Below are 12,131 nucleotides of genomic sequence, written 5' to 3' on the forward strand. Positions count from 1 at the left end.
TAGGACAATTTTGAATATGGTCAGAAGCATGCTCAAAGAGAAGAATCTTCCTCACAGCTTCTGGGGTGAAGCAACCATGATAGCTGTGTATGTTCTGAATAGGTGCCCAACCAAGAGACTTGACTCCATGGTTCCAGAGGAAGCCTGGTCAGGAAGCAAACCGTCAGTCAAGCATTTTAGGATTTTTGGATCCTTATGTTACAGGCACGTTCCTGATCAGAGGAGAAAGAAGTTGGATGACAAGAGTGAGCCAATGATTTTTGTTGGATACAACCCTACAGGTTCTTATAAGTTGTACAATCCAAAAACAAAACAAGTTCTCTTCAGCAGAGACGTTTATTTTGACGAGTCTAATTCATGGAGTGAGTCACAGTCCAAAATTGAAACAGTTTCAAAATTACAGTTTGACTGGGAAGAAAATAAATCAATAGGGGAAACTACTCAGGAGACAATGAATGATGTATCTCGAGCAGTGAAAAACAGACCGACAAGGAACAGAAATTTTCCCTCAAGACTCTCAGATTATCAAGTTTATCCTAACAATGCTATCTCAGATGATGGTGATCTAGTTCAGCACCTGGCACTCATGGCTGATGTGGAACCTATCAGTCTTGATGAAGCTATCACTAGCAAAGAGTGGAGATCAGCTATGGAAGAAGAATTGAGGAGAATTGAGAAGAATCATACCTGGGAAATGGTAGAATTACCACAGAACAAGACCCCTATTGATGTTAAATGGGTTTTCAAAATTAAGCTCAAACCATATGGCTCAATTGCTAAGCACAAGGCTAGATTGGTAGCAAAAGGTTTCATGCAGAGGGAAGGAATAGATTACTCAGAGGTGTTTGCTCCTATAGCTAGATTGGAAACTGTGAGACTGATTGTTGCTTTGGCTAGTTGGAGGAATTGGAAGTTATGGCAGCTGGATGTTAAGTCAGCTTTTCTCAATGGACCACTTGATGAAGACGTGTTCATTGTACAACCTCCTGGCTTCATAAGTAAAGGGAATGAACAGAAGGTTCTGAAGTTAAGGAAGGCTCTATATGGTCTAAAACAGGCACCTAGGGCGTGGAATAAAAGGGTTGACACTTTCCTCCATAGTGTTGGTTTTCAGAAATGCTCAGTTGAGCATGGAGTTTATGTTAAGACGGTGAGTTCCACTGAAATTCTTATCATTTGCCTATATGTGGATGACTTACTGATTACTGGTAGCAGTTCAGCTGACATTGAGTCACTCAAGCAAAGTTTAAAGAAGGAATTTGAAATGACAGACTTGGGAATCCTATCATATTTTTTGGGATTAGAGTTTGCTTATACTGAAAAGGGAATCTTTATGCATCAGAAGAAGTATATTTCAAAGGTACTAAAGAGGTTCAATATGATGGGGTGTAATCCTGCAGAAACTCCAGCAGAGATAAATGGGAAACTTACAAGAAGTGAGAATGAGGCTTCAGTTGATGGAACCCTGTTCAGGCAGATTGTTGGTAGCCTGAGGTTCATTTGTCATAGCAGACCAGAAATTACTTTTAGTGTTGGGCTTGTAAGTAGGTTCATGAATGACCCTAGACAACCACATTTGGTAGCTGCTAAGAGAATCTTGAGATATCTAAAAGGAACTCTAGGATATGGAATTATGTTCTCTCATCAAACAAAGCAAGATGATGGTCTGCGTCTTGTAGCTTATTCTGATTCTGACTGGTGTGGTGATTTGGTTGATAGAAGAAGCACTACGGGACAAGTCTTCCTATTGTCTGGATCTCCTATATCTTGGAGCTCAAAGAAGCAAACAGTGGTGGCACTGTCAACGTGCGAAGCAGAATACATTGCAGCTTGTTTAGCTGCTTGTCAAGCACTGTGGTTGTCTTCCTTGCTTAGTGAATTAAAGGTGTCGGTTGATAATGGTGTTGAATTGCTTGTGGACAGTAAATCAACTATAGACTTGGCCAAGAATCCGGTATCTCATGGCAGAAGCAAGCATATAGACACCAAGTATCATTTCCTCAGGGATCAAGTAAGCAAGGGTAGAATTAAATTGAAGCATTGCAGGACAGAAGTGCAACTGGCGGATATAATGACTAAGTCATTATAGATCGAAAGGTTCAGGGAGTTGAGAGAATCTTTGGGTGTATTTTGTTTGTAAGATTTTGAATCAAAGAGGGGTGTTAAGAAATGTGATTCAAATTACCGCATATACTGTATAAATAGTAATTGACTCTTTCTATATTTTGTACTACTCAGTGAATAACAAAAAGTTTTTTTTCTCTCACTTTACGTTCTCTCTGGTATTCTCTCTCATTTTTGTGGGTAAGTGGTTTTGCTCTAACAATAGATACTGTCTTGTGGGTAGGGGTGGATATACGGATCGGTTTGGCCCGTTTAAGGTCCGGTTCGTAAAACCTGCGTTTTATACGGGTTGGATAAGTCCGGTCCGTAAAATAAATGGACTTATTTTTTAAGTTCGTATCTGACCCACCAAAATTCGCGGATAACGGACCGGTCCGTGAGCCTAAATAATGGTTCAAAAAAATAAATTTTTAAAAAATAAAAATACATAAAATTAGAAGAAAAAAATATATTTTTATTTATATACTAAATTTTATCATACTAAAATTTATCAATAGTTAAAATTGTTTAAAATACTAAATATTAAAATAAAAATAATTACAAATACTTAAATAATAGTACCAAACTTTCAATAATAAAAGCATCAAAATGTCATAAAAGTAATTTAATTGACAAATACATACTAACTAAACATAATTTTAATGTCATCATAATTTAAAAAATAAAATACGCAACTTAATATTAAAATCATAATATTTAAAAATATTAATTAGTGAAGTCTGCGGACTAACTCGCGAGCCCGCGGACTTTACGGGTCGGGCTAAAAAATTAGACATAGTCATACGGATTTGAAAAAAAACAGGCCCGTTATCCACGAAATATGCAAACTTACGAACCGGTCCGCGGACCCGGGTCCATCTACCCACCCCTACTTGTGGGTGCAACGAGACCAGACCACCGAGGAAGATGAAAAATGAGGTGAAAAAGGTGGTGAAACAGCCTGTGGAATATTATAATTACTAGAGGGGTTGAGTCACTTTGTGTTTCTAATAGTTATACATAAACAGAATATTAGAAGATTGCATATAATTAATTAGAAAAATTAGAAGTTTTTTTTATATTCAAGAGATATAATAATCTATTAAATAGTGGAGACCAAAAGGAGTTATATATCTATCCCCTTTATGATAGACTAGTATGAAAAAGGCACTATGTGCCTACATTGTATTAAAAGAAAAAAATAATTATTTTTTTAAGTAATTATGGTAGTTTCAGAATAAAATAGAAAAAAGGAAAAGAATGAGAAGTTATTCATAGAAAAAAAATAGTCTTAAAGAGTTATGGAAAATAAACAAAGGATAAAATGGTTTATATAAAAATGGAAACCAAAAGTAGTTATTGAAAGTGATATCTCCTTTACAAATTAACTAGAGGGATTGAGGAACTTCGTGCCTTTAATAATTATACACAGACATAGGGATGGCAACCTGCCAACCCACCAAACCCGCCCCGCCAAGTAGGGTTGGGTATACGGACCGGTTCGGCCCGTTTAAGGCCCGGTCCGTAAAATCCATGTTTTATACGGGCCGGATAAGTCTGGTCTGTAAAATAAAGTTTGTAATTTGCTTTTGTTGAACATATATTATGTACAATATGTATGCATTTTTAATTTCATATAGTTATATTTATTTATTTGTAACAAATTTTTTTTATTTGAACATAAAATATATATTTTTTTCTATTTTATTTATTTATTTTTTTGTTTGCGGGCTAGCCCGTCGTTAGGCGGGGCGGGCCAGCATCTCCTGCCCGTTTTACATTGGCGGGGCGGGCGGGGCCAACCTGTTTTTGGCGGGCTAATGGCAGGCCGGGCCAAAACGGGTTGAGTTGGCCTGTTTTTCCATTCCTATACAGACAAATATTAAAAATTATAATATATATATATATATATATATATATATATATTTATTTTACATTCAAGCGTATAAGAGTCTACTAAAAAGTGGAGGTCAAAATAGTGATTATTAAAATGTATTCCCTTTATAATAGGTATAGATATAGATTATAATAGATATGGATAATCAGTGAAATATTATTATTATAGTTAGTGGAATAATATAATATATAATATAAAATAATAAAATGAATGTGGATTCCTTTTAATTTGTTGGGTCCTAAGAGTAGTGTTTAAAAACTCGGATGGGACCGGCCGGTCGAACCGGTTGAACCGGGAACCAGTGGTCCAGCCGGTCCGAATCTTAAGTTGGATTGGTTATGCATTTCGACCCGTTTCAAACTGGATTGAACTGGTCAATTTTTCGGTTCGACCAGTGAATCGGTGGGTCAAACCGGTTCAACCACAATTTTTTTTATAAATTTTTTTAAAGGACCACAAACCACAAAAATAACAATGAGAATTGAATTTGTTAATGGAAGAACAAAGAGTCTTATTAAGCATAAGAATAAATACTTATTCTAATATATTTGTCTATAATATATGCAACTTAAATAACTTTTATAATATATTATCAATTCTAAATTATATATTTAATAATATAATATCTATGTAGATATTACATATATTATTTTGTAATATTAATTGTAAATATATTATATATATACATATTATTTATATTTTTAATTTGTATTAATATATAGTTTAACATGTAATTTTTTTAATGTATTTCTTTATACAAAATAAAAATAAAGATAATTTTAAATAAGATGAAAACTGGAATTTAAAATAGGATATGAATTTATCGAAATTTATAAGTATAAAATATATTTAACATGAATATTTTTTAAAAAAATTAATAAAAATTGAGTCATGCGGTTCAATTAATGACCTACTGGTTTAACCTTTGACCTACTGACCTCAGTACCTTAACCGATTTGATAACCAATCGAGTTTTAAAACTATGGCTAAGAGTGTGTAAAAAGTTACGGCGTAGTCCCGTATAATTAAAAAAAATGGGATACCGAACTTGGTTGGTTTGTTTTCGTGGTTTCTTGGAACACACACATTCCAATTCGATCCTTCCCCGGCGTGTCACATATGTTTCCTGCATACACATTACACAACACAACAATCGTTACTTTCATTCTTCTTCGTACCAGACACTTCCTTCTCGTAAGTAGTGGTTTTGGTTACATTACATCATTGTATTTCTACTGTTTCAGAATTCCTTCCTTCTCTTCTCCCTACTCCGCACTTGCATTATTTTCAATCTGACTCCAAATTTCACATCGAATATAATTTCTGTTCCACTCACTTTTTCGCTCCTGCATCCTGACACACGCTTCGTATAAAATTTAGCCCTCATTTCCAACTTGATAATGTCTTTTAGTGGTGAAAATTCTACCGTTAAAAAACAATGACATGATTTTCAAGTGTGAAAGGTGTAACAATTCAATCGTCGATTTTGATGCTTTAATTCCGGTTTTATTGTCAAAAATTTTATACTGTGAAAATTTATTTCTGCCAACAGTTTTCAAGGCAAGGTATCTATACTGAATAGATTTGCATGTATGCATAAATGCACGTTTTCAGTATCGTTGTCCTTACAAATGACAAGTCCGAAGGCGGAGTCCGAAGACAGGGAAGTGATTATAGGGAGAGGTGAAGGAGAAAACGAGTCATGTTCTGGTTTTCAGGGATTGAAGTTTGATTTTGGTAGTGGTAGCAAGAGTAGGACCAAAAGTTTTCATCCTCCAATTGAAACGCATTGGTGTCTCAATTCGTCACCAGGAAAAAAGGCTTCGTCTTCTATTAAGTCAGTGTTGTCTTACCCACTCGCGAAATTTAGAAAGAGTAAAAGTCTTAAAATGATTCTAGAAGGAGCCCGTGATCCTAAGGATAAACAAATTGTTGAGTCTTTTCGCGAAATGCTGATACAAGAAGACCTCTTGCCACCAAAGCACGATGATTATCATACTCTTCTAAGGTATCTGTGTCTCTTAATTGTTGTTATTCTATCACAGGTTTTATTGCGGAATTGGTTTTCTAACCACATTGATTGCCTTTCATGTAAGGTTTCTGCGCATGAGGGATTTCGACGTGTCAAAATCCAAAGAGATGTTTCAAAATTATCTGAAATGGCGCAAGGAATTTCGAGTAGACGTGCTTCCAAAGGTTAACAACTTTAAACTTCCGCACACATTCCTTTTTTAGTACGAAATTTCTGTTTGATCGATACATGCCGCTTTGTGGTTATGGTTTTAATCATTCTATCTGTGATGTCTGTTATGGAAGTTATTGAAAAGTTTATCCAAAACTGAAACTTCTCAAGAATGAACTTAGAATTTCACCTCTTCATATTAATGTAATTTTGTTTAAAATCATTAAGTTATTTAACTTTGTGCATTCACGCTACCATTCAGTTCTCGATAACTCACTTGAATTTGATTTATGCATGGTCTTCACATTTTGGAACATAATCAGGAATTCAATTTCACGGAGTACAATGAAGTGAAGAAATGCTATCCTCATGGATATCACGGAGTTGATAGATACGGTAGACCCGTGTATATTGAGAGAACTGGGATGGTAGACCTTAACAAACTGGGAGAAGTAACCACATTTGAAAGGTTTATCAAATATCATGTGTCAGAGCAAGAGAAAACTCTGAAAGTAAGATACCCTGCATGTTCACTAGCTGCTAAAAAGCACATAGCATCCACTACAAGTATCTTGGATGTCAATGGAGTAGTAAGCACATTTTTTTTTATATATATATTTTGCCCTTTTAGTAGAACTAGCTTGCAATTTTGCTGTCAATGGAGTACTATATTGTTATGCTCTATCTAGGTTCATTTCACTTCCATGTCTGTATAATAAGGTATCTAAATACTGATACAATTATTTGGTTCTTACAGGGGATGTCTAATTTCTCAAAGCCCGCAAGATACCTCTTTACGGAAATTCAGAAAATCGATAGCTGTTACTATCCTGAGGTATTTTATTTTTTTTCCAGATAGTTGCTCATATGCCAGATGATTGATATGCTTGGGATAAATGTGTGAAATTGGAGGTCAATTTATCTGAGGATAAGACAAGTTTTCAAGTTAGCACTTAGCACTGATTCATTATAACAAAAAAAATATAATCTATAAAATGTAGTCTCAAGTTTGCAATCAAAATTTCGGCTACATTCAGGGTGTAATTGTCATTTATAATTTTATATTAAGTTGGGGAACGGAAGAGGAAAAAAAAAAAAAAAGAAGAATCAAAAGAGTTGCAAACCTCAGCTATTTGTATTTCTATCGCTAAATATAGTTTGCCTTCGTGTTTTTGATCTCTCACCTTGAGATATTGATATTCTCTTTGGATGCAAGGTTGAACACTTGAATTTATTATTATACTTCGCATGAAGGCATGCCAGAATTTGTACTCAAAACAGTTTGCTAAGATTTTTTTAATCGTGCAAGATTGAGAGGAGATGCTTAACTAAAAGTTGGGTTTATGAGATCAGTGCGCAGTTAACTATGGTATTCATTCTTTGTTCTTGCAGACTCTAAATCAGCTCTTTATTATTAATGCCGGATCTGGGTTTAGGATGCTGTGGAAAGCAATAAAAGCATTCCTAGATGCACGCACAGTATCAAAGATTCAAGTATGAATAACTCAAATTTGAAACTACATATTATTTCATTATCACTATATCAGATACCATGAAGCTGCACATACTATATTCGGGTTGTATAACTCCCGGGGTCGTATCCATGTTGAACCAGCAAGATTGTTGTTTCAGGTGTTGGGTTCTAATTATCTCAGCGTGCTGCTTGAGGCTGTTGATCCAAGGTAACATAACATGCCTTCTGTATAGTTTGGCCATGAATTTTCTTTTATAGTAGCAACCTATGTAGCACGAATAAAAGTACAACACAAAATATGGTAAATTTTAAAAATCAAAGTACAGGTATGCTAATATATATTTATATTTAAATATTTAAAATAATATAAAGGAAGAGTTAAAATATTTATAGATTATCATGAAAATAACTATGATAATAAAATTTCAAATTTGCTTCTCACAGAAAAGGACGAATAAGCTTTGATTTAATAGAGAAACAAACTAGGAAAATTTAAAAGGCTGATGAAAAAATATTTTTATGTACCTGAAAACTTGATGATACCTTGCCGATGAATTTACATACTAGCCACTAACAAGTACATGTGTTTGTGAGATTCTGCGTTTAATGAAGCTCCTAGATTAATTGTCTGATTTTACAGTAATTTGCCAACTTTTATGGGTGGTAATTGCAAATGTTCCGATTATGGAGGTTGTCTGATGAGTGATCGAGGGCCCTGGAAAAATCCAGAAGTGTTAGAAATGATTCAGGTTTGACAATATACTGTGAATGACATTTCTATATGTTTTTCAACGCTCTGTACATTTAGTTGTCAATTTGTTCATCTAGAAGTAGGTGAGAGGGGCACGTCTTATTAATGATGCAGGTTATTAACTTGAAAGAAGAGATCGATGGTAAATGCGAAGATCGTGATGTGGCTTCAGAAGATTCCTCCATGACAAAAAATGTGAGGAATTAATGAGCTATTCACCTTTGTTCTACCAATGATATGTGTTGCTTAAGATAATGAAATGCAGGTTGACATGCAAAGCAAAAATGACAACAACACTATGAGTCTACCTGAGGAGGCAGCATGTGTGGGATCAGACTCGCCATGTGGGTTAGCATTGCAAAAAATTGATTGGCTTGAAGCTGTTATTGGAGACATAAAGAATGTGAGTTTTCATATAATGATTAATTTAATGTATAAGTTAATTAAACCAAGGCAATCCAAAATGCCTAGAGATTTTTGCTGAAACTTACAAATGTAGCAGAAAATCAAGACGCTGGAAGATGCACTACAGGACACCAAGATAGTGAGTTGAAAAACATTGATGAATGTTTTCTCAGGCAGTGTGAAATGAACCTGTGTTTTATACCTTTCTTTTTCTCTTTCAGGCATTGAAAGAAGTTGCACCGCATATAGAACGGACAAAAATGTAGAAGTGGATAGTGTTAACACTGTTGCAGTGAGTCAATTGATTTTTTTCCCCAATTCACCTTGTATTACTAGATTGAAGTTTAGCAGACTCTGCTATATTGATATCCTAACATGGTTCCTGTACCAAATTCTGCCAAAATATAGTCGTCGTGCGCAAAAGAAATAAAATAATTTTAAGAAGGAATATATTTCATGGTCATTGTCACAAAAACGATTCATGATATGAGACAATGTAAAATTAAAAGAAAATTACACATACACATATATATAAAGTTTTATCGAGAGAAATAAAATCAACTTTAATTATTTTTGTCAAAAAATAAAATTAACCTTCAACTAAGCTAGATATATTCGATAATAATTAAATAAATAAATAGGCAGAGTAATTCTAATTTTTTTTAGGTCTGATTCTAATCTTTTTAATGACCGTAATTAAGGTCTTTATTATTTTTTTTTGTAAGACTTTGGTGTATTTTCACCGGCTTTCGGACGATTATGACAATATTAATAATCAGCTACTTGTTAAATATTGGAAATTTAAAATGCAAAAACTAATTATTGAATTAAAATTATTTATTAAATTTAGCTTATAATATAGTTTTAAAAATCCAATAAAAAATAGTCTTTTTTGGACAACACTAAAAAAATATAGTTAAAAAACATAAAATAACATATTTAATCACATAATTATAACCTAAAACTTGGTAATTATATTTAATTTTCAAATAATTATTTTTTATATTTTAACTTATTCAAAATGATTTATAATCTTAAAAATTAAAGAATGGTTTTATTTATTTATTTTATTAACATTTTTAAATATTATTATTAAATGAAATAAAATAACATAAATAGATATATATTATAATTTCGATCATTATATTATAAATAAATAACATTTTATAAGAGAAAGAGAAGGTGTCAAGGCTTTTTTAACATAACAATAATAATAAGAACTATAATTAATGAACAGTAACATTACCTCGAGACCTGAGCTATTTATAGTGACATTGATGGACCCTGTCTTCCATGGGTCCCGTACTAGGATTACCAGATTAGGTAATACGTTTCAAATTAACTTTATCCGAGTGATTACTCTTTAATATTTAATTAGAGATAATTGCTGACGTAATGACGTATTTCTCTGAGGTTTCGGTTTGGCCTATCAGGTGTCGGTTACCTGGTGCGATCAATTATTGAGAGTCATTCTTTCTGTCACATCGCTCGGCCACTCTTATCGATTTTATGTACTGTTACATGTACAATTACTAACTAGTAAAATATTTCCTCTTTATTAAATAACTCTATTTTAATTAAATAAATTAAATGTTAACTTACATATTTTAGGAAATACATTCTTAAATCAAAGTCGAAATATTATAAATAAATAAAAATAAAAATAAAAAAAAGAGAGCTTTGATCCTTGGTGGTTTGAAAAGAGCTTTTGGCACTGCCTACAATTTATATCTAGGAGTGGCTAACTATGCACTGTAGAACGTGGTGCTGCTACCTGGTATTGCCTGCAATTATTTCCCTCCTTGGACTTTGCTTCTTGTTTCTTGCTGGCACCATCTCTACCATTCTTCAATTTTATGTTGTAGACTTATACTTGCTAGTATATATATGCATTATGCAGTATTAATATACAGTGCGTTGTTGAAAGGATTTACTTCTACATTACCATTGTTCCTTCCTAGCAGTTGGATTGGAGTTTTTGTTATTAGTGTCAAGAGTTCAACATACATACTCCCATAGTTAAAATATATATATATATATATATATATATATATATATATATATATATATATATACTCCTAGTATCTCTTTCAATATATTACACGATCCTTTTATACTTTTCTTTTTTAAAATGAATTTGAAGAATTACCCCCCTCATGATCAATATATATAATCTGATGGGATTGATTTTGTTTTCAGGAGCATTGGGCTAATATTTGCCAAAAGAATAGTGTGTCATAGGTTTGGGGTTGAGAAACAATCGACAGTGATAGATTGGGAGGTCGTAGGCTCGTGTCCAATGCTTTGAAAACAGCTCAAAGGCAAAGTACAAAAAAATTGTTCAACATGATTGCTAGGCAGCTAGCTAATTTTGCCATTTTTTGTTTGAGTTTTATGTAAAATTGTCAGGCAAACTTTAATAAATTAGTGAATTGTCAATTGATCACTGTATAGAGTTTTATAACCTTTCAATTGATGTAATTTATGTAGGTGGTAGATGTGAGAACGTTATGCAGAAAAATGTGATGTGATGCTAACATAAAGCGGTTTATATATGTCAATTGTCAAATATCAAGTCCACGTAACTTGTTCAACTCCATTATTAATTAGTCTCGGATACAGCATTTGGTGACATAACAAATACAAATACATGGAGCTCTTACAAGGGGGTTCAGGGATTTGCAAAAGCAGAATTTTGTGAAAAAAAAATATATACAAAATGAGAAAAGGGTAACAAATTTCCATACTAAAAATGTCATCTCAATAATATTTAACATTGTTAGTTTATAACCTTTTTTTTTAATATCAAAGAGAGATGAAATACTTCTTTTTATAAATTTTTTAATATTAGACAAGGATTGTGTTATATATAAAACCAATAAAATTTGTCTTATTACCATAGAATTTGGATTAAAAAAGAAAAATAATTATTTTCTTAAAGGATTTATATTGGTAAGGTTGTTGGGCATGATGCTATTTCAATTGAATTTTAAGAATTTGTAGAAAATCAACTAGGTATCATATTCCTCACTAAACTACTTAATGACAGTTTGAAATGAAAGAAAATGTAAATAAAGGAGGAGCACTTTTGTTACTGAAATTTGAGAACAACAGGAATATTCAAAATTGTGCTAGTTATGGAGGAATAAAATTTATGAGCCATATGGTGTTAAAAAAAAATATTTATGATTCACATAGAAAAAATTATGTATCGTGACAGATTAAGAGAATATAATAAAATAAAAGTATATAATAGATGCCATTTTATTAGTAAAATTTAGATAAAATAAAATGAGTCAGATGACTTAAGTTGACTTGA

The 12,131-nt window shown here is 32.8% G+C and overlaps 1 protein-coding gene and 1 long non-coding RNA gene across 7 annotated transcripts; one reads left to right on the plus strand and one right to left on the minus strand.

The window, feature by feature from the left end:
• Positions 1 to 4,824: 4,824 nt before the first annotated feature.
• Positions 4,825 to 9,264, plus strand: LOC109801496 (Sec14p-like phosphatidylinositol transfer family protein). 5 transcript variants are annotated; one of them, XM_029271922.2, is made up of 12 exons: positions 4,825 to 5,194; positions 5,615 to 6,008; positions 6,097 to 6,196; positions 6,506 to 6,772; positions 6,940 to 7,017; positions 7,575 to 7,676; positions 7,815 to 7,864; positions 8,297 to 8,405; positions 8,522 to 8,602; positions 8,673 to 8,810; positions 8,907 to 8,951; positions 9,034 to 9,264. In XM_029271922.2, the coding sequence occupies exons 1-12, from the start codon at positions 5,035 to 5,037 to the stop codon at positions 9,076 to 9,078; spliced, it is 1,569 nt and encodes a 522-aa protein (XP_029127755.2). In that variant the 5' UTR covers positions 4,825 to 5,034; the 3' UTR covers positions 9,079 to 9,264. The 5 variants fall into 5 exon arrangements, with proteins under 5 accessions (XP_029127755.2, XP_020218168.2, XP_029127754.1 ...); XM_020362579.3 differs by having other exon boundaries at positions 5,001 to 5,194; positions 8,910 to 8,951; XM_029271921.2 differs by having other exon boundaries at positions 5,064 to 5,194; positions 5,553 to 6,008.
• LOC145953214 (uncharacterized) lies at positions 7,005 to 8,314 on the minus strand. Of its 2 annotated transcripts, XR_014430773.1 has the most exons (3): positions 8,182 to 8,314; positions 7,751 to 7,921; positions 7,005 to 7,104 (listed from the first exon to the last, which is right to left on the minus strand). It is a non-coding gene; the product is annotated as an uncharacterized LOC145953214 (long non-coding RNA). The 2 variants fall into 2 exon arrangements; XR_014430772.1 differs by lacking the exon at positions 7,005 to 7,104 and having other exon boundaries at positions 7,624 to 7,921.
• Positions 9,265 to 12,131: the final 2,867 nt, after the last annotated feature.

Source organism: Cajanus cajan, chromosome 11 (assembly GCF_000230855.2).
Source record: "Cajanus cajan strain Asha chromosome 11, NIPB_CcT2T_4, whole genome shotgun sequence".
Taxonomy (NCBI): domain Eukaryota; kingdom Viridiplantae; phylum Streptophyta; class Magnoliopsida; order Fabales; family Fabaceae; genus Cajanus; species Cajanus cajan.